This window comes from Spermophilus citellus, assembly GCF_964194105.1.
Source record: "Spermophilus citellus genome assembly, chromosome: 17".
Taxonomy (NCBI): Eukaryota; Metazoa; Chordata; class Mammalia; order Rodentia; family Sciuridae; genus Spermophilus; species Spermophilus citellus.
The window spans coordinates 25,323,709-25,345,594 of record NC_138199.1 but is presented as its reverse complement, the minus strand read 5'-3'; the positions used below and the strand labels follow the sequence as shown (position 1 = coordinate 25,345,594).

Here is a 21,886-nt window from a genome sequence, read left to right as displayed (position 1 = left end):
ATAAAGTTAATAAGGTGAAAAACAGAAATACTACAATTTTAAAAGTCACGTACGACAAAACAAAAGATACCGGTTATGACATCCTTATAATGGTCTGTAAGGCCCTGCAGAACCTGGCAATGCCATACAGCTTGTCCCTTAGCTACCTTACCTTCTACTACTCTCCTATTTGTGGAGTTTAACTTCCAACATGTATAATAACAAGTCTTAACATCCCATTACCAGAAGTTCCAGAAACAGAGAACATAAAAAACAGAAAAGGATATTATTTATAAGAAGGGTAGACACCACACACACACACACACACACACACACACACACACACACACAAAAACCACTTCAGAACTCCAAATTCTAAAAGCTTCCAAATAGAAAAGATTTTGAGGGTTGGGGAGGTGGCTCAAGCATCAACGCGCTCACCTGGCATGCGCAGGGCTCTGGGTTCGATCCTCAGCACCACATAAAAATAAAGATGTTGTGTCCAATGAAAACTGAAAAATAAATACTAAAAAATATTCTCTCTCTCCCTCCCTCTCTCAAAAAAAAAAAAAAAAAAGAAAGAAAGAAAAGATTGACATTAAAAAAATTTTTTTCAAACAAAATTGGTACTGAGCTTCCAAGTGAAAGGGACAATGGCAGCTATTCACCTATTTGTCCAAAATTGACAAAAATAAATTTTGAAAACAAGATAATATAAATGAAAAACAGTTCTACAACTATAATAACTAACATAGTATAATATGGACCTGGAGATCTAAATATAACAAAATAGATTCCAGAACTAAACCAAAATCACAGGAAATTTAATATGTAATGAATCTGATTTCTTCTTCAAATTAAGAAAAGAAAAATCATTAGTCAAAATGATATTTTAGGAAAACTGGTTAGCTATTACTGGAAATGAAGTCTATCTCTACCAAAATCCTTACAACAAGAAAAGTATAAGTCAGGTTTGGTGGCATAGGCCTAAATCCCAGCTACTGAAAAGGTTGAGGCAGGAGGATCCCAAGTGCAAGGCCAGCCTCAGTGTGACTGTTTCAAAATTTAAAAAAAAAAAAAAAAAAAGAAAGGAATAGAATGTACCAAGGATAAAGTGCCCCAGGGTTCAATTCCCACCACCTGGCTGGGGTGGGGTCCGAGGTGAGGGTTCAAACACCTCGGACTGTTTAAATGCAGAAAACCATAAAAATAAACAAACACCTCAGACTGTTTAAATGCAGAAAACCATAAAAATAAAAAAATATTAGGATGATTTCATTTGAGAATATTTCTATAATCTTGGTTTAGGAAGAGTCTTAAATCAGATACAAATTGTACAAGCCACACCTTGATGAAAGAAGTGGGGGAGGATAAACAAATAAATTAAACATCTGAAAGATTTAAAGGTAGGAAGGAAAACCCAAAAGACAAACTAAGGGACAAATATTTGCACACATGAAGGGGCACTGATCCCTACATAACTAATGGGCACTAACAAATAATTGAGAAAGATTAAACCCAACATTTGCACAAAGGAGTGGAAACACAAGCCTAATAGACACATGAATAACATTCAACCTATTTTAAAACTCCAAGTAAATCATGTATGAGATTGGAAAGTGCTTATCAATTTTAGTCAGAAGTGGCAGAGATAACCCAACAAGCAATAGATGAAACTAACTGACCGAATTTTTGTTCAGCACAATTTGGCACCATTAAGGCTTACTTTTCACCCCTTCATTTATTTAAATTCCATGTTGAGGGACTGGGTATAGCTCAGTGATAAGAGTCCTTGCCTAGCATGTGTGAGCATATTGGGGGCAGGGTTCAGCCCCCAAAGGGAAGGGGAGACTGAGGTGTACCCTTCAGGAATTTATACTATAGACATGCTGGTGCAATTAAGAAAATTACCATTTAATTTCTCAATGAAAGAATGAAGCTTGATCATAAAAAATATTTTATGTACCACACTTTTAATTTATTTCTAAATATTTAATCAGTTATATTTACACATTGTATAACTATTCACTCCTCTTATTATAATAAGTTTCCTATTTTTTGGACCTTCTTTTTTTTTTTAAAGAAAGAGTGGGAGAGAGTGGGAGAGAGAAAGAGAATTTTAATATTTATTTTTTAGTATTTGGCGGACACAACATCTTAGTTTGTATGTGGAGCTGAGGATCGAACCCGGGCCGCACGCATGCTAGGCGAGCGCGCTACCGCTTGAGCCACATCCCCAGCCCCTTTTTTGGACCTTCTGAAAAAAATTCTTTAGCTCTATCTTCTGATAGATCCCCTATTATTCAATCAAATTATTTTCAACAACTCCTTTCCTTCTTTTTTATAGAATCCTGTTTCTGTTTACAAACTTAATTCACCTTATCTGTCTGTTAAGTTCTCTTCTCCCTGTCTGGGTCATGTTTCTTCCTGGTTGTTTTCTCTCTAGTGATTTCTCATATGAGGAAAAAGGAGGTTTACCTTTCCTCATCTGATAAAACTTGATTGTCCATATTTAAGAAGAGAGAATAAAGGGAAAGGGACTGAAACTATACAAGTAAGACCTGAGAACTGATAGCTTCATTCACCATAACAGAGTCTGGCTCCTGTTAGGAAAAAATATCTTTTTTAAAGATTTTTTTAATACCTTTATTTATGTATTTTGACCCGGTGCTAAGGATTGAACCCAGTGCCTCACATGTGCTAGGCAAGCACTCTACCTCTGAGCCATAACCCCAGTCCTTTATGTATCTTTATGTAGCTCCAATTACAACATGTCTATGAGTAAAGCCTAGCATCTTGAAAATGTTTAAAATTATGTGTAATTTTCCATTCGGGCACGTGACACATGCCTGTAATTCCAGCAGGCATGGGAGGCTGAGACAGGAGGATTGCAAGTTCAAAGCCAGCCTCAGCAACAGCAAGACTCCAAGCAAGGTGCTAAGCACCTCAGTGAGACCCTGTCTCTAAGTAAAATACAAAAATGGGCTGGGGATGTGGCTCAATAGTCCTGAGTCCAATCCCTGGTACCACCCCTCACCCCCAAAAAAATGGTATATGTAATTTTCCATAAACAGACTGTCCATGCCCTTGTTCATTTTACTGTTGGGTCTTTGTGCTTTTTATTTCAGAAAATTTTATTATTTTAAATTTAAGAAAGTTTAAGAAAATTTGATTTTGCATGTCATATTGCATGTTTTAATAATTTTAATTAAAAACTAAGAACATAGCAAATTATTCACAGCATTTTTCTGTACCTAAGTTTTTCCTCATTTCTACATTCCTATTCTTTTCAAGTTACATTCTCTTATATAATTTTTTTAAGATAATTTCTTTATATGGTTAATTATTGCACCAATGCTTATTTCTGCTTCATCTTCCCACCCTTTTCCCTTTCTCACCCACTTAACCCACAGACTTAGAACTCCCTAGGGGAATGAAGGGGCCAAACTGTACTTTGAGATTTTTTTGTTGTTGTTCTTAATTAAGAAATGAATGTCATTTATTGGATGTACAATTCTTTTTTGTACAAGATATTAAACTCAAGGACACTCAACCACTGAGCCACACCCCCAGCCCTATTTTGTATTTTAGAGACAGGGTCTCACTGAGTTTGAACTCATGATCCTCCTTTCTCAGCCTCCAGATTACAGACATGTGCCACCACGCCCGGCTAACCTTAACTATTTATGCCATGTAAAGACACTACTCTTTACTACCTAATAAAGCATGCCATTATCTAAAATATCCTCTGAAGGTAGTCTCCTCCTCTTATGAATATATAATATTATATTTTTATCTTTCTTATGGCATACAACTTCCCTTATTCTAATATGGCTTTCTAGACTACAGGTTTCATTTTATATTTTAGAATATTCTTTTTTCAAATGTTGAACATGGAATACCAGAAAGTATAATTTCATGAAAAAATTTAGTTGGATTATGAAGGTACTTCAAACATAGTACATTTAAATTATTTCAATTACCAACCTTTGATTTAAATCAATTTCTCTTTAACCTTCCTCTCTTTAGTGTCCAACTTCCCACAGATCATCTAAAGGTCTTTTGAAGGGTTTTATATTCTAAATCTTCTTACCAAATCTGCCTTCACCCCTGTTACTTTTACCCAACAACTCAGTAAGCACCCAGGAGTCTGAATCACCAAGATCTGATGATTCTCCATCAACCTTGTCTCTCTGATGATGCTCTGGGCTCTCTCATCAGACTTCTTCCTATCCCCCATTTTCACCTTTTCATTTCCTATCTCACCCAAAACTGATACTGATATTCTTATGGATTTTAACATTTTGGGTCTTATTTTATTTTTATTTAGTTATAGCTGGACACGATACCTTTATTGTATTCACAAATGCCAGGCAAGCGATCTACCACTAAGCCACAACCCCAGCCTATGGATCTTATTTTAAAACAGGAACATACTTAAAGTCAGTAATAGTTTGAACAGACTTTCCAAGTAACTTCTGGTTCCAACTCTACTAGTCCCACATGATCTTCCCCTGCTTTACATCTGGTCTTAAAACTGCAATTACTAATTTATATGAATATATATAAATTTCTCTGCTACTTCTAACCAACTTATACAAAGAATTTCATTTTCTATTAGACAATGTTACAATTTTGCTAAACCAACTTTTACACACATAGTAAACAAAACCAAACACTTTCAAAACTGTAACACATAAAATTACCTTGTTTTTTATTAAAACTATAAAACTTGTTTTTATGAAATGTGCTTTAAAGTTGATATTCTGTGTGACTGGCACCTGTGGTGGCCAGAATCTTTGCAAAGAAAAAGATGACATAACTAGAAACTACCAACTGATTCATCTTACTTGAATGAAAGCCAGTATTTCCTGAGTATTGCTCATATAAGTGACTGAAGGAAACTGGTCATGTGAATCATGTTGTAATTTTACAAATGTTATAAACTTACACAATCTCATACACCAAATGTTTCATAGTTACCTCTACAAAGAGTTACTGTAGTGATTTTAAGTGAGTACTAAGGAGTCAATTCTCATTAAGCACTATGTTTGGTAATCATGCCTTCCCAAGTGCTGACTTATTTAATGCTCACAAAAACTCTGTAAGTACTAAACTTTTTTAAGTACTAAACTCCACATTTTACAAAAATCTGTTCTCCTTCCTGAATCTCTGCCCATGTAATTACTACTCCACCTTCTCTCTTTTTACTCTGGATGAATTTTTCATGCTTCTAGATAAGGCTCCCAAACTGGGTGGTAATTGGAACCCATCTTTTTTCCCCAAAGACACTGCTTCAAAAATCCTTAACCCTCCTCCTTTGTCATCATGTCTTCCCTCTACTAAATTCAATCTCATCAACATCAAACATCCTATCAATTCTCCAACCTTTAACAAAATACAACAAAACTGAAATCCACTCCCCATCCACATGTTGTCCCATTTCCCTGTTCCATTTAAAGCACAACTTACGAGCTGTCTTCATTCTCAATCTCCACTTTCTCTCTTCCTGTTCTCTCAGGCTCATACCAATCTGGCTTTGGGCCCATACCATTCCACAAAACTGCCTTCCTCAAAGTAACATTCTCCCCCAGTGGTCACTTCATCCTTCCTTTCACCTGACCTTTTTTGTGACTCAGTGGATCTGTCTCCCTCCTTGAAACTTTCTTCCCTTGGCCCTTGGGGCACCACATTCTGGTTTTCCTTTTATTTCACTGACTAATCCCCTTACACTTCACTAGTTTCTGGTAATTCCTGTCTTCTTAATGCTAGTACCCAAGACTTAGTCCTTTATCCCTTTTTCTTTACCTACTTATCCCCTTGTTGATCCTATCTAACTTCATGGTTTAAACAATCTATATGCTAAGTAATTTCCCAGTTTATATCTCTAAGCCAAGTTTCTTCACTGAAATCCAAACCAAATATAATAAGCTGCCTATCTGATTTCTCTGTTTAAGTCTAATAGGCTATCCAAACTAAGCATATCCCAAAACTGAACCCCTGGTAATCTCTCCTCCTTGACCTACAGTTTTTTCCCATCTTAGTAATGCCAACTTCATCCTTTAACTTGCTCAGGTCAAAATCTTGGAGTCATCCTTGACACATTTTCTTATACAAATCTCCCAGCCCCAACCAAAATTCCAGTCCAGCAGCAAAACCTGGCAACTCTATCTAGAAATATATCCAAACTTCAACTACTTCTTTCTCTCCACTGCCACCATACTGTACCAATACCATATTTCATCTGACTTACTGATCAAGTCTCATAATCAGGCTTTTTGTATCTGCCCTTGTCCCCCTGATGTTTATATTCTCAGGATAGAAGCCAAGACACAGCCTGTTTAAATGTACATTAGATCATTTTATTCCTGTTTGAAAAACCTCTGATAATTATCTCACCCAGGGTAAGAGCCAAAGCCTACCCAGAAACACTGCTTGCCTCTCCCCTCTTCCTTGCTATCCCTTCTGTGCCAGACCTTCTGCCCATCCCAAGGCTTCTGTGGTTTGTTACTGGTTCTGTCTAGAAAGCTCTTCTCACAGACACCAATGCAGCACATCTTTTCATTCCCTTTTGCCACTTTTTCCTCCCTCTCCAGGGCACTTATACATTGACACACTACTTAATTGTCTGATTATCTTAATCATCTTAAACTTAATTATCTGATTTTCTGTGTTACCAGACCAAAATGCTTAATGCTAGCAAGATTTTTTTATGTTCCATTCTTTCAAGTTCTATTATACTTATAAATATAGGCAGTCAAATATTTGTTAAATGTTGAACTGAATCTGAAGATTGAATTTTATATGTCAGCACTTTAAGCTGAAAGTGCCACTCTAAGTTTTACATGATTCCATGACTTAAAAACTATAAAACTTCATAACTCCAAGTCTTCTTGTCCTTTATATGAGGGTGGGAGATTTCACTACATTTTTCTTTTTGCGGGGGACGGGGATTGAACTGGGGGCACTCAACCAGAGCCACGCCCCCAGCCCTATTTATATTTTATTTAGAGACAGGGTCTCACTTAGTTGCTTAGTGCCTCCCTTTTGCTTAGGCTGGCTTTGAACTTCCTGCCTCAGCTTCCCAAGCCACTGGGATTACAGGAGTGCATCACTGTGCCTGGCTCACTATATTTTTCTTTAAACTGTTTTTTTTTTTTTTTTTTTTTAGGGGACATATATATTACTGGTAAATTTCAGTTCAGTTGCAACAGATATGAACTCTGAAGACTAAATCCCTAGGAATATTCTCTGAGGGGATGGGAGGAAGAACAGCAATGACTATTAGCTGTAAGAAAAAAAATGATGAAAATAAATTTATTTGGTACTTGAGCAAGTTTCTAAAACAACAGTAAATCCCTTCATTTACTAAAGGCAGAGCCAATATAATCCTCAACAGTAAAGCAAGTTAATATGATAAGTAAATAATACAACAAGAAAACATGCAATTAAGAGTAATTAAAGCTATTAACAATGACCAAACAACATGAGAGTCTGGACCTGAGAGTCTGAAGCCCAGTTCAGCAATAATACGAAAAAAGTTCAATACAGTTTGCCCTAGTACCAGTGCAAATATCATTAAAAGGAATGAGTCCCCTGGCTTTGTGGCACACACCTGTTGTCTCAGTGACTTGGAAGGCTGAGACAAGATAATTACAAGTTCAAGCCAGCCTCAGCAACTCAGTAAGACCCTATCTCAAAATAAGAAAATGAACACATTGGGATGTACCTCAGTGGTAAGCACTCTTGGGTTCAATCTCTAGTAGCAAAAACAAAGAAATGGGTCTTAGTGGGTTGGGGTTGTGGCTCAGTGGTACAGTGTTTCCCTAGTATGGGTGAAGCACTGGGTTCAATTCTTACCACCACATATAAATAAATAAAATAAAGGCCCACTGACAACTAAAAAATAAATTAATTAAATAGGTCAATATTAGGGTGCAGGTGGAGCCCTAACTATAGAGGATCATAAATAAATCAATATAAATATTTTAAACCTTTTTAAGATTAAAGCAAAAGTTTCTTTTTAACTCTAGCATACCTACATGTGATACAATATTCATGCTTTTTCTTGAACTTTGGGTAATAGAAGTTCATATCCCCTCCACCCAGATTTTTCCCTGCCCCTGTACTGGGAATTGAACCAAGGGTCTCCTATATACTAACTAGGCAAGTGTTCCACAGCTGAGCTGTATATATTGCCAGCCCTTTCCCTTTTTTTGGTACCAGGGACTGAACCCAGGGGCACTTAACCATTGAACCATATCCTCAGCCCTTTATATTTTTTATTTTGTGAAAGGGTTTTGTTAAATTGCTTAGGGTCTCCCTAAATTCCTCAAACTTTTGATCCTCCTGTCTCAGCCTCCACAGAAGCCCCAATTACAGGCACCACCATGCCAGGGCTCAATCCAGACTCTCAAGTAAATTTTTAAGTAAATGTTATAATTTATCTATAAATATTACTGTAAGTTCTAATATTTAGAAGTTCTAAAACATAAACACAATATCATCACACCCTTAAAAATTAACAATAATGTGTTAGTACCAGATAGCCAGTATTCAAATCTCCCAAAAACTAATTTTACAATTAATTGCTTAGAATCAGTATCATTCCAAACAAGATCTCTACATCGTATTTTAGTTAATATGTCTTTTATTTGTGTGTGGTGGGGGGTAGTAACTGGGGATTGAACTCAGGGGCACTCGACCACTAAGCCACATCCCCAAACCTATTTTTGTATTTTATTTAGAGACAAGGTCTCACTGAGTGGCTTGGCTCCTCTCATTGCTGAGGCTGGCTTTGAACTTGAAATCCTCCTGCCTCTGCTTCCTGAGCCACTAGAATTACATGCATGCGCCACCGCACCCAGAGGTGCTTTTTAATGTATAGCTCTCTGGAGTCAATTCCTCTTATCATTTGTTGAAAAAAATACCACACACTTGCCCTGTAGAATTTCTTCCTTTCTAAATTTTATTGATTGTATATTACACCACAGTGTTTTTTAACATATTCTTCAAATCTTGTACAAAGTAGCCCTCCCTTAAGAATATGTTCCAAAACACTCCTAGTGGTGCCTTAAACTATAGATAGTATACAGAACCCTAAATATACTGTGTGTATGTGTATATGTGTGTGTGTGTGTGTATGCATGATAAAATTTAATTTATAAATTAGGCACAGGGGCTGGGGATGTGGCTCAAGCGGTAGCGCGCTCGCCTGGCATGCGTGCGGCCCGGGTTCGATCCTCAGCACCACATACCAACAAAGATGTTGTGTCCGCCAAGAACTAAAAAATAAATATTAAAAATTCTCTCTCTCTCTCTCTCTCTCTCTCTCTCTCTCTCTCTCCTCTCTCTTAAAAAAATATTTAAAAAAATAAATTAGGCACAATAAGAGATTAAAACAATAAATCATTGTATATAGGTTCATGCTTTCTGGCAGAACTCATTACTGTCTGTCAGAATGAGATTTTTATTCATGTCTTTTCCCCTCAAAATTTCATGCCATTTCCATCTTAAATAAGCACTTACCACATACTATAACCATAACTTTTGCAGTGTGAGATGCAACAGCAAAAATAGCATGAATTTATTTTTCCTTCTTCACAGTGTTACAAATAAATTTGTTATTACCATAACCTCAGCAATCTCAAAACATACATTTTTTTCCTTATTTAAATCAAGAACTTTTACCTTTTCATTTAAAGGGAGTAGTTTGAAGCTTCTCTGACATATCTGTATTGCCAATATCACTGCTCTTAATATATGGCTTTGGGGCCACTATTAAATCAAATAAGAGTTATTTGAACATAAGCAATGCAGGACAGCTACTAGTGATTATAGGCTACAGTGTGGATATGCCAGGATGATTCATGTCCTGGATGGAACATAAACAAGATTTCATCACACTATTCAAAACAGTGCACAAACTAAAATTTATGAAGTTCATTTCTCAAAATTTTTCATTATTATCTTCAAACTGAGGTTGATTTCATGTAACCGAAATGGCAAAAAGCAAAACCACAGATAAGGACAGGATTACTGTATTTGGTTTTCCAGGAAAGCTTTGCAAGATCAATGTTTGATTTTTTCCCCTTGCTCTCAGAATTAACTGGATTCTGTAGTATTTCCCAAAGATGACCAGGAAGGTGTTTATTGTTATTAGTTTTAGCATTATGCAGTTGATGTGTTTTGATCCTCATATATTTCTCCTTTTATTTGCCCACTTTGTCCAGTGAGCAATCAGTCTGGTGGGAAGCCTTTCAAGCCTCTGTCCTCCCTTTCTTACTTTCTGGTATGACAAAATGTTCTGAATACGTCCAGTCCCAGGACTACAATCAGTCATCTCTCCATGAATCCCTGGTTTCTTTTAGAGGAAATAGTAACAAATACGTTATCATACCCTATCTCCCATTCTTGTGAAATTTCCTTATTTTCTCCCTCCTCCCCATTACTCCAAAATCTATATAAAGTACCTAACTGGCTCTCCAACTAATAGGTAACGTTCCATATAGCTATCTACCCCAATCTAAGAAACTTATCTTGACACGGATTAAAAGAAAAAAGGAGGAGTAGGAGTCAGACAAAACAGGAAAAAATGCTAAAACTTTTTTTAAAATTAAGATAAAAGTAATAAAGTTTGAGTATACCTATTTCAAAGAACAAACTGCATTTTTCCTACCTTCAGTTACACTTCCTACAATTTGAAACTCAATTTTTGCTTTATTATATGCATTTATGTAACCAAAAAAACAAGATCAAACTTCAACTTGAAAACATAATTATCAGAAATTTTCAAATCAGTTTACAAACAAATCTGATATGGTCACTTTCTAAACCAGAGACCCAGAGGGGACAAGTAGAATGACAGCACCAAATGGCCAGTCAGAAATATAAGAAAGCTCTGGCCACTTAATGAGCAACTCAGTGTTTATTTCCACCACCACCCCTTTTTTTGAGGAGGGAAAAGTGTCATTGGGTCTCCTCTTCAATGTTTAGCAAAAGGTAATCTTCTAACAAATAATCAAATAACCTTTCCAATCCAAGCCTGAGGCAGATTGCAAAGACCTGAGAAGTTTAAATGTTGTTCAATTTGGATTTTAAGCAATATTGTTCCACTTCCATTGTACAACAAAAATGATATAATTTACTTTGTAAGACATTTTTTAAAATCCAACAGTCCTGATTTATTTCTAATAACTTATAAATTTCCCATGTTACTTTAAATGAACCCAAAAAGAATTTTAAAACTAAACAATTTTGAAGCAAAACATACAGCAAATAAAGCTCCAATAACATTACAAAAAAAAAAATGTTTAGCAATTACTTATCAGGTGACCAGTCAGCCATTGAATTTATTATTGAAGTTTCTTCAATCATAGTTCCAGACATTTGGTACAACATGCTTTTACTGAAAAAAAAAATCTCACTCAACAAATGTTTACCAACTTACTAAAACTTATTTACTCTTCTAATAGTCACCTATTGCACAATTCTCATCTTACAAGAGATCTCTTGCTGATCTCCAGAACATGAAATCAGAGATGGCTTCAGTATGTAGATCCACAAGTAAAAATAGAACAGATTCCAGCAACTCAACTTGAGAAGGCAGAGGAAGAACATAACAAGCCTTATTTAAGAAAACAACTCATGGTTGTATTCCAAATCATAAAATGAAAGGTGATATTTGCCATGATTTGGATACAAACTGTTGAATAATTTAATATTCTACTCTTTGAACTAGTTTTACTTTAGGATTACTAACAGAATTCTAACATCTGCTACTGATATGTTTATACAGCATTCAAAATTGCTACACCAAACTTTTTCTCTTGCCAGGCACAGTGATGCACATGTGTAATCCCAGCAGCTCAGGAAGCTGAGGCAGGAGGATCACAAGTTCAAAGCCAATCTCAGCAACTTAGGGAGACCCTGTCTCAAAAATAAAAAGAAGGGCTGGGGATCTGGCTCAGTGTCTAAATGCCCTGGGTTCAATCCCTGGTAACAAAACAAAACAAAAAACTTTTTCTCTTTATAAAAATGACTAACTTTAAAATGCTAATGTGATTTACTCCCAAGCATCTGAAGTTCCCCCAACTGTCCTAACTTTTTAAAATACCTGACTAGTTCCCAGATTAAATATCACAGTGATGTTTTCCAACTCCTTCAGCTATATGGTTCTCCAATTTTATGACAATTATAAGTTTGAGAGTCTTCTCTACTAAACAAAAGCACATCCTAAAAGAAGCAATTTCTCCAGTATCTCCCAGACTCAATATTTTTTAAAGAAAGGATTTAAACATTTATTTAATGATTGAGATTACCTCCAATCAAGAGCTAATTCTCCTTAAAAAGTTTGAATCCTGGGGCTGGGGTTGTGGCTCAGCAATAGAGTGCTCGCCTAGCAGGTGCGAGGCCATGGGTTCGATCCTCAGCACCACATAAAAATAAATAAACAAGATAAAGGTATTGTGTCCAACTACAACTAAAAAATAAAAATAAAAAGTTTGAATCCTATTTCCAATATACCAACCAGCAAATTTCTATCCCATATAGTATGGCTAAAGTAATGAATTTAGAACACTGTGAAGTCAGGTCAAACTAAATTTCAACTAGAACATTCATTTCAAAATAATAAAGTATTCACAGAATTTCTCATTTTGGACAATGTTACTCTCCAAATTAAATTACTTGTAAAGATGTACATCCAGGACTGAAAATATAACTTATAATGAAATGGCAGGGCCATTGTTGTCTATTTAAACCACTTAGATAATATAACCAACCATATTATCTCCATAATAAATATTGTCTTCACACTCCTACAGAGAATATGCTTTTTTCTAGCTCATTCAAAAATGGTATGAGATCATGAAAGAACCACTAACAAGAAAAACGGCCAGAATACAATCAATTTTTTAAACTCCATTACTTTATAACTTAACCCATAAAGAAATAGTCTCCAAAGGCCCATTGGAATGATTCATATGGTAAATGAAAGTATACCAGAAAGGATCAGGGCAGAAAACTAAAGTACTTTAGATGTTTTAAGAAGGAATTTAGGGCTGGAGTTGTGGCTCAGTAGCAGAACGCCTGCCTCACACAAGTGGGGCACTGGGTTTGATCCTCAGCACCACATAAAAATAAATAGACAAAATAAGGATATTGTGTCCATCTATAACTTAAACAAAAAAAAAAAAAAAAGGAATTTAGTAGCAGGGTGCGATGGCACACACCTACAACCCCAGAAGTTCAGGAGGCCGAGGCAGGAGGATCATGAGCTCAAGGCAAGTCTCAGCAACTCAGGAAAGCCCTAAGCAACTTAGCAAGACCAAAAATAAGTCTCAAAATAAAATATAAAAAGGGCTGGGGATATGGCTCAGTGATTAAGCGCCTCTGAGTTCAATCCCTGGTACCAAAAACATTAATTATTTTTAAAAAGGAATTTAATGAGGAATTGGATGCTTACAAAAATGTTAGAATATATTAGATATAAGTTAAAGATGGAATTTCCAGTATAAAATACAGAACTGACCCATCAGCAACCTTGGAACTAAAAGTTCAAAAACAGCCCAGCAATCATCAGATTCAGAAAGATGATATCAAGAAGAAATCATGTTGCATGCATGCCTGTCATCCCAGCAACTCAGAAGGATCATAAATTCAAGAGCAGCCTGGACAATTTAGTAAGACCCTGTCTCAAAATAAAATTTTAAAAAGGGCGAAGGACACAGCTCAATGGCAGAGCATTTGCCTAGCACATGTAAAGCCCTGGGTTCAATCCCCAATACCAGTAAATAAATAAACAAATAAATGACAGAAATGAAAAAGTAAGCACTTTTAGGATTGGTTAGTACAGTGGCCCATGTCTTCATTTTTCCTCTAAAGTCTTTAGTGTTGGCTTTTGGATGCTATAACCCTTACCATGGACCTGCTCTGACTTGCAGATTTAAACACTAGGAGTTATTCATTGTCTCTTATAGTTTGTGTGGGTCAGAAATCTGGGAGTGCCTTAGATAGGTGGCTATGGCTCAAGATCTCTCATCCTTTCATTGAGGGCTGACTGAGGCTCCAGTTTGAAGGTAGCTCACTCACATGGCTGGAAAATGGGTGCCGGCTGCTGGCTCCTCTCCACATGGGTCCTCCATAGCTTGAGAGTCTCCACAATATGGTGGCTGGTTTCCTCCACTGGGAGCATCAAATAGGGACTAAGGCAGAAACTGCAACACTTTTCATGACAAAGCCTTCCAGCTCTGCATTCTACTGTATCCTACTGGTTACACAGACCCATACTGATTTATTATGAGGGGACTACCCAAGGGCATGAATACCAGGAGGCAAAACTCACTGAAGAGCATCTTGTACCACACCCTCCATTCTGAGACTTGCCTTCTCACATGTAAGAAAAGAAGAAAGGCCAGGTATGGTGGCACATGCCTATAATCCCAACTACACAGAAGAATCTCAGGTTCAAGGTCAGCCTGGGCAATTTACTGAGACCCTGTCTCAAAATAAAATTTGAAAAATGATTGGGGACATAACTCAGCAGTAGAGTATTTGCCTAGCACATGTAAGCCCCTGGGTTCAATCCCGAGTACTACTGGAAAAAGACTTACATAAATGAAGATAAATGAAGAAGCTATTCATTCCCTATGGTATAAACAAGGTTGTTTGTTTAAGGAATGAGAGACTCAATATTATTCAGATGTCGGACATGGTGACTCACAGAAAGACTGCCAGGGTCGAGGCGAAACTCAGTAACTTAGCGAGACCCTATGTCACTTAGTGAGACCCTGTCTCAAAATAAAAAATAAAAAGGGCTTGGGATGTGGCTAATTGATTAGGCACCCTGGGTTTAATGCCTAGTACACCAAAAAAAGTCAATTTTCCTCACATTAATCTTTATAGTCACTGTAATTAATCTTTATAGTCACTGTAATTCCATTTGAAATCATAGCATGCTTTTTTTGTTGTAGAAAATGACAAACTGGCTTGCAAAAAACTTTCAAAGACCCAAAAATAAAAAGTGTGAAATTGGAGGATATAATTTCAAGACCTGCTATGCATCAATAATCAAAAAATTATGATACTCGCCTAAGAGAAGACATATTGATTAATGTAATATAATCATAATGTAATATAATCAGAGTCCCAAAAGAAGACTATACTAGAAGTTGGTGAGCAAGTTTTCAACAAAAGTTCCAAAGTAATTCAACAGGAAAATAACAGTGTTTTCAACAAATAACGTTGGAACAATATGATTAATCCTTAAAAACATTAAGCTAAGTAAAAGATGCCATATACCAAGAACACATATTGTATTATCTTATTCTGGATATTTATATGAAATATCCAGAAAAGGGACAGACAGTAGATTAATAAATTGTGTCTGGGAATAAAGCTGGTGAATACTAATGTGCAAGAAATTTCCGGTGGGGGGTGGTAATTAAAAAGAAAGTTGGAAGGCTGTGATAATGACTGCACAATTCTATAAATATACTTTTAAAACACTGAACTAGGGCTGGGATTGTGACTCAGCGTTAGAGTGCTCGCCTAGCATGGGCGGGACCCGGTTCGATCCTCAGCACCACATAAAAATAAAGGCATTGTGTTGTGTCCATCTACACCTAAAAAATAAATGTTTAAGAAAAAAAAAACAACACTGAACTATATATTTAAAATGAGTGAATTCTATGGTATAAAAATTAAACCTCAATAAAGCTGTGATTTGAAAGAGCATGCATACATAAAACAGCTATAATAAAAAATTAGAATAATTAAAAGTAGATTTAAAAATAAAAAGAAATCAGAAAGAGAAATGATTGACAAAGTGAAAAATTAAATGGGCAATTTAAACAATAGGCATGCCTCAGAACCTAAGAACCAAGTTACTAACCTGAGAAACAAGGTGGAAGAAGGTTCTATAATACATAAAAGACAGAAAAAGTGTACTATGAATAAAAGAGGACAAGAAAAAGGGATTAAAGAATTCAAACATCTGATTGACAGGAGACAAAGGAGGGGATTATGGAGGAAAGGTCCCTCCCTCACCCAAAATCAGACATGTACATACACATATACATAAATAAAAGGCCTTTCTAAGTCAGATAAAGACCTAAGCCCATTCAAAGAGCCCACTGAGAGTTTTAAATGATGAGCAAATAAAATATCATACTTGAAACATAAGGGTAAATTTTAGAACTCCAAGTATACCGAAAAACCTTTGAAACTTCAAAAAAAAATTACACAGGAACAAAAATAGACTGATCTGGATCATTTTTCATTCACTGTCTTCTTAGGAGGAATTCTGGATATGGTTCACAAGGGAACAATGACAAAGTTCCCAGGGGAAAAGATTTTAAACCCAGAATTCAATCCTCAGAAAACTTAGTAATCAAATGTGGGGAGAAATGCCATAATGCCACTTGAAATCACAAGAGCACCTTTCAGTACACATGGAATCAAAATTAATCAAGGGGGCAGGGGTTGTGGCTCAGTGTTAGAGCACTTGCCTAGCACATGTGAGGCACTGGGTTCGATCCTCAACACCACATAAAAATAAGTAAATAAAATAATGGTATTGTGTCCATATACAAACAAAAATATTTTTTTAAGGGGCTGGAGTTGTGGCTTAGCAGTAGAGTGCTTGCCTAGCATGTGCAAGGCCCTGGGTTCGATCCTTAGCACCACATAAATGTAAATAAATAAAATAAAAGGTATTATGTCCAACTACAACTAAAAAATAAATATTAAAAAAAATTAATAATCAAGCATACACTCTTTCTAAAAAAATCAGAAAGAGGACAACATGAGGTAAAAGAAAAATAGTAGCTGAGTATGAGCCAGAAAAACTAGGAGAAGACAGGGAAGTAAGACTTTGATATTTAAAAACTGTCCAAGAGGGCTGGGGATGTGGCTCAAGCGGTAGCACGCTCGACTGGCATGCGTGCGGCCCGGGTTCGATCCTCAGCACCACATACCAACAAAGATGTTGTGTCCCCCGAGAACTAAAAAATAAATATTAAAAATTCTCTCTCTCTCTCTCTCTCTCTCTCTCTCTCTTTAAAAAAAAACTGTCCAAGAGACTAAGTTCCAATGACGAGAATTTCTCCTCTAGGTCCAAATCACTATTTGGTATTATAATGAACATATTAACACAACCATACAAATGCTGTTTTCTGTGGTGTTTTGTTTTGTTTTTGAGACAAAACACAGAAAACTATTTCAGTTATAAAAAGGACTATATTGGGATGGGGTTGTGGCTCAGAGGTAGAGCGCTCACCTAGCATGCATGAGGCACTGGGTTCAATCCTCATTGTCACATAAAGTAAAATAAAGACACTGTATCCACCTATAACTAAAAAATTTTTTAAATAAATAAATAATAAAAGGATATAAAAATTATTAACACTGGCAATATAACAATAATATGATTAACAAAATTAGGAAGAAGGGGTTAAGAGTGAGTTAATTTCTTCACCTTAATGAAGGCAAGCATTAGAACAACAATAAATATATAACAAAAATTAAGAGTAAGTACTATCATTAAATTCTTCACCTTTCATAGAAGTCAAACTCTCACATTAAGAGTGATCACAGGGCTGGGGATATAGCTCAGTTGGTAGAGTGCTTGCCTCACATGCACAAGGCCTTGGGTTCAATCCCCAGCATCACCAAAAAAAAAAAAAGTGATCATACGCATGAATTATATTATGGAGAATGTGACAGGTAGGGGAGGACTTATTTTTCATTTTATTTTCTTTGGTATAGCTTATATATTTTTTATTTTTTACCATGAACTTATATTATTTTTATAATTTTATTTTTTTTAAGATTTTTGTTGTTGTTGTTGATGGACCTTTATTTTTTATTTATTTGTATGTGGTGCTGAGAATCGAACCCAGTGCCTCAGCATGCTAAGCAAGCACGTTAGCACTGAGCCACAACCCTGGTCCCTTTATAATTTTAAAAACTGCTTTAATAAAAGAGTGAATTACAGCTTGTAATTCATAACATTCATAACATTATAATACTAGGTGTTTGAAAATAAGGCCCTATGTGCCAATACAGAAAGATGCCTACACTGTGTTAAGGAAAAAAAATCCAGATGAATAGCAATTCATTAAGATGATATTATGTGAGCTGGGCTTAGTGGCCCATGCCTGTAATCCCAGCAGCTAGGAAGGCTAAGACAGAAGTCTTGATCTAGAGTTCAAAGCCATCCTCAGCAACTCAGCAAGTCCCTGTTTCTAAATTAAAAAAAAAAAAAAAGGGCTGGGGATGTGGCTCAGTGGTTAGGTGCCCCAGCTTAGTGATTTCTTATCAAGATAAATTTAGACTTTCCATATAATCAGTATTCATACTCCCAGATATTTACCCAAGTGAACTGAAAACAGATTAACCCAAAAACTTGTATAGAAATGTTCACAGAAGCTTTATTCATAATCACTACAAACTGGAAACAGACAAGATGTTCTTTAACATGGAAATGGATAAACAAATTGGTACAATGGAATGTGAACAATAGAAAGTACACAATGGAATATTATTCAGCAATAAACAATAGGCTACCAATTCATGCAACATGGGATGAATTTTAAATCCTTTTTGCTAGATCAAAGTAGCCAGACTCCAAAGCTACATGGGACATTCTGTAAAGGACAAAACTATAGGGAAAGAGGACAGAGTTAAAACTCACATGACAGAGCTCTTGCTTACTATGTGTGAGGGTTTGATCCCTAGCACCACAACACATATTAAAAAAAAAAAAAAAAAAAAAGGAAACAGAACAATGGTTGCCAGGGAATGGTTGACAAAAATGGAGCCACAGAGAATTTTAGGGTACTTTTCTACATACTCCTGAAATGATGGTGAAAGGACTCTATGTTCTTTCCAAAACCCACAAAAATGTATATCTTAATGAATAAATTTTGATATATGCAAAACACATTTTTAAAATAAACCACATGGACAAGCACAGTAGCACATGCCTATAATCCCAGTGATGCAGGAAGCTGAAGCAGGAGGAATACAAGTCCGAAAGAGGCCCTAAACAATTTAGTGAAACCCTACCTCAAAATGGCTCAGTGATTAAGTATCACTGGGTCCCAAAACCAAAAATAAATTCATAAATAAAATAAACCACATGGTTTTGTGCAGTGGTCCATGGGTCCCCAAGCCAAAAATAAATACACAAATAAAATAAACCACATGGTTTTGTGCAGTGGTCCATGCCTGTAATCCCAGCTACTCAAGAGAATGAGGCAGAAGGATCCAAGTTCCAGTACAGCCTGGGCACCTTAGAGAAACCCTATTTCAATATAAAAATTAAAATGTCTACACACACACCTGTAATCCAGGCAGCTGAGACTGGAGGATCACTAGTTCAAAGTCTGCCTCAGGCAATGGTGAGGCAATAAGCAACTCAATGTAGACTCTGTAATACAAAATAGGGCTAGGGATGTAGCTCAGTAGCTGAGTGCCCCTGGGTTCAATCCCCAATATTAAAAAAAAAAAAAAAAATAGGGCTGAGGATGTGGCTCAAGTGGTAGCATGCTCACCTGGCATGCGTGCGGCCCAGGTTCGATCCTCAGCACCACATACAAACAAAAAGTCCTGGGTGATATTCCTCAGTGGTAGAGTGCCCCTGGCTTCAACCCCTAGTAGCACAAAAATTTTTAAATTTTTCTTAAATAAATAAATCACATGGAATGAAGACTATAACAAATGACTTTACCTGTCTGGGTGATTATTCCTGATCTGAAATGGTTGGGACCAGAAAAAAATGTTTCAGATTTCAGGGTTTTTCTGATTTTAGAATATTTACATAGATTTTGCTGGCTGGGCATCCCTAATCCAAAAATTCAACACCCAAAGTATTTCAGGACATTTCAGTCTATGAGGGATGCTCAAATTGATATTACAAATTATGATAACCTCACTGAAAGGGATGGAAGGGGAAAAAAGCTGACCTAAGGGATTTGGGGAAGCAGTACTTGGACAAGTTAAAAAACAAGGACAAAAACTGCTTTTAAGGACTTGGCATATATATAGCTCAGTTGGTAGAATGCTTGCCCTGCATGCACACTGCCCTGGGTTCAATCCCCAGCACCACCAAAAAAAAAAAAAAAAAAAAAAAAAAAAAAAAAAAAAAACTGTTTTTAAATAGACTAGGAGATGGTAGCTGGGTTTTCCCCCCACTATCAATAAGAAAGAAAAGGAAAAGGAACATTCTGGGACTTTTTCTATTCAACAAGATAACTTACTGTGAACTTAGGTTTCACTTAATATATGTTGGCTGGTAGAAACATAGATGTGTGTCTATGTGGAGTAATATTAAATATACAAACCACCTACTTTTCTCCTATAGAGCAGTGATACACCAGTAGAAATGAGTACTCCCAATGCCCAAATTTTGGTTTCTAGATCCCAGTCTTTGACTTAAAGGAACCAGGGCTCCTTGAGCAAGTAGCTGACTCTAGGGCTAAGATAGGAAAAATATAAAATACAAGATAGGTACACCATATCTTACAGAAAATAAGTCAGTACACGTGTAGCTCAGTGGCCGAGTGCTCCTGGGTTCAATAAAAATAAAAATTATATGATTAATTTTGAATCAACTTGGCAAGACAACAGTACCTACATATTTGGCCATATGCTGTTCTATCCGTTTCTGTGAAGGTATTTTAGATGAGATTAACATTCAAATCTGACTGGGTAAAACAGATGATACTTCTTTTTTTTTTTAATTTTTTAATATTTATTTTTTAGTTCTCGGCGGACACAACATCTTTGTTGGTATGTGGTGCTGAGGATCGAACCCGGGCCACACGCATGCCAGGCGAGCACGCTACCGCTTGAGCCACATCCCCAGCCCCTGAGATGATACTTCTTAATGCCATTGGAACTCATCTACCCCACCAGCTGAAGGCCGTAATGGAAAACACTGCATTCAGACTAGAACTTCCCAGGGTCTCCAGACTAAATACATAAATCATGGAACTCCATTCTTATAAGAAATCTCTGGGGAGCTGGGATTGTGGCTCAGTGGTAGAATGCTCGCCTAGCATGTGCAGGGCCCTGGGTTCATTCCTCAGCACCACATAAAAAATAAATGAATGGAATAAAGGTATTGTGTCCAACTACAACTAAAAAAAGAAAGAAAGAAAGAAAATCAATCTCTGGGAAAGTCTGAGTATTATAGATTTTACTCCAAAGAACAAAATAAAATGTACAAGTCCACATGCATAAATAACTGAGTAAAACAAACAAATGGGGCAGGAGAGATAAACCTTCCTTATAGAAGAATTCCAAATATAAGTAGATATTCCCTTCTTCAGGAGGTAAAGCTTAGTCCTTTCCACGTGCACATAAGTTGGACTTAATAGCTTATAAAGAAAAGGGTAAGTGCTGGGGCAAGGGCAAGGTGGGTTCATGATATAATTCAAGCTACTCTGGAGGCTGAGACAGGAGGACTGCAAGTTCAAGGACAAACTGGGCAATTTATCAAGTCCCGGCCTCAAAATAAAATCTTTTTTTTTTTTTTTTTTTTAGTTTTCGGTGGACACAACATCTTTGTATGTGGTGCTGAGGATCGAACCAGGGCCGCACACATGCCAGGTGAGCGCGCTACCGCTTGAGCCACATCCCCAGCCCCATCTTTTTCTTTTCTTTCTTTCTGGTACTGGGGATTGAACCCAGGGGCACTTTACCACTAATCCCCCGCCCCCCGTACTTTATTTTTTATTTTGAAACAGGGTCTTATTAAGTTGCTTAGGGCCTCACTAAATTGCTAAGGCTGGCCTTGAACTTGCAATCCTGCCTCAGCCTCCTTAGTCTACTAGGATTACAGGTGTGCCCCACAGCACCCAGACCAAAAAAAAATCTTTAAGAGCTGAGGATGTAGGGATGT

At 36.6% G+C, this 21,886-nt stretch overlaps 1 protein-coding gene across 4 annotated transcripts in view; it reads right to left on the bottom strand.

Moving 5' to 3' along the window:
* The window catches only part of UBE2G1 (ubiquitin conjugating enzyme E2 G1), a 96,584-nt gene that overhangs the window by 58,728 nt on the left and 15,970 nt on the right, over positions 1 to 21,886 (bottom strand). The window contains exon 1 of one of the 4 annotated variants that reach the window (XM_081272935.1): positions 11,303 to 11,340. The exons of the other annotated variants lie outside the window; for them this stretch is intronic. Within the exon in view, the coding sequence (XP_081129061.1) occupies positions 11,303 to 11,325 (23 nt within the window). The 5' untranslated portion in view covers positions 11,326 to 11,340. Of the gene's footprint in view, positions 1 to 11,302; positions 11,341 to 21,886 lie in introns of those variants that run through there. 4 annotated transcript variants of the gene reach the window in all.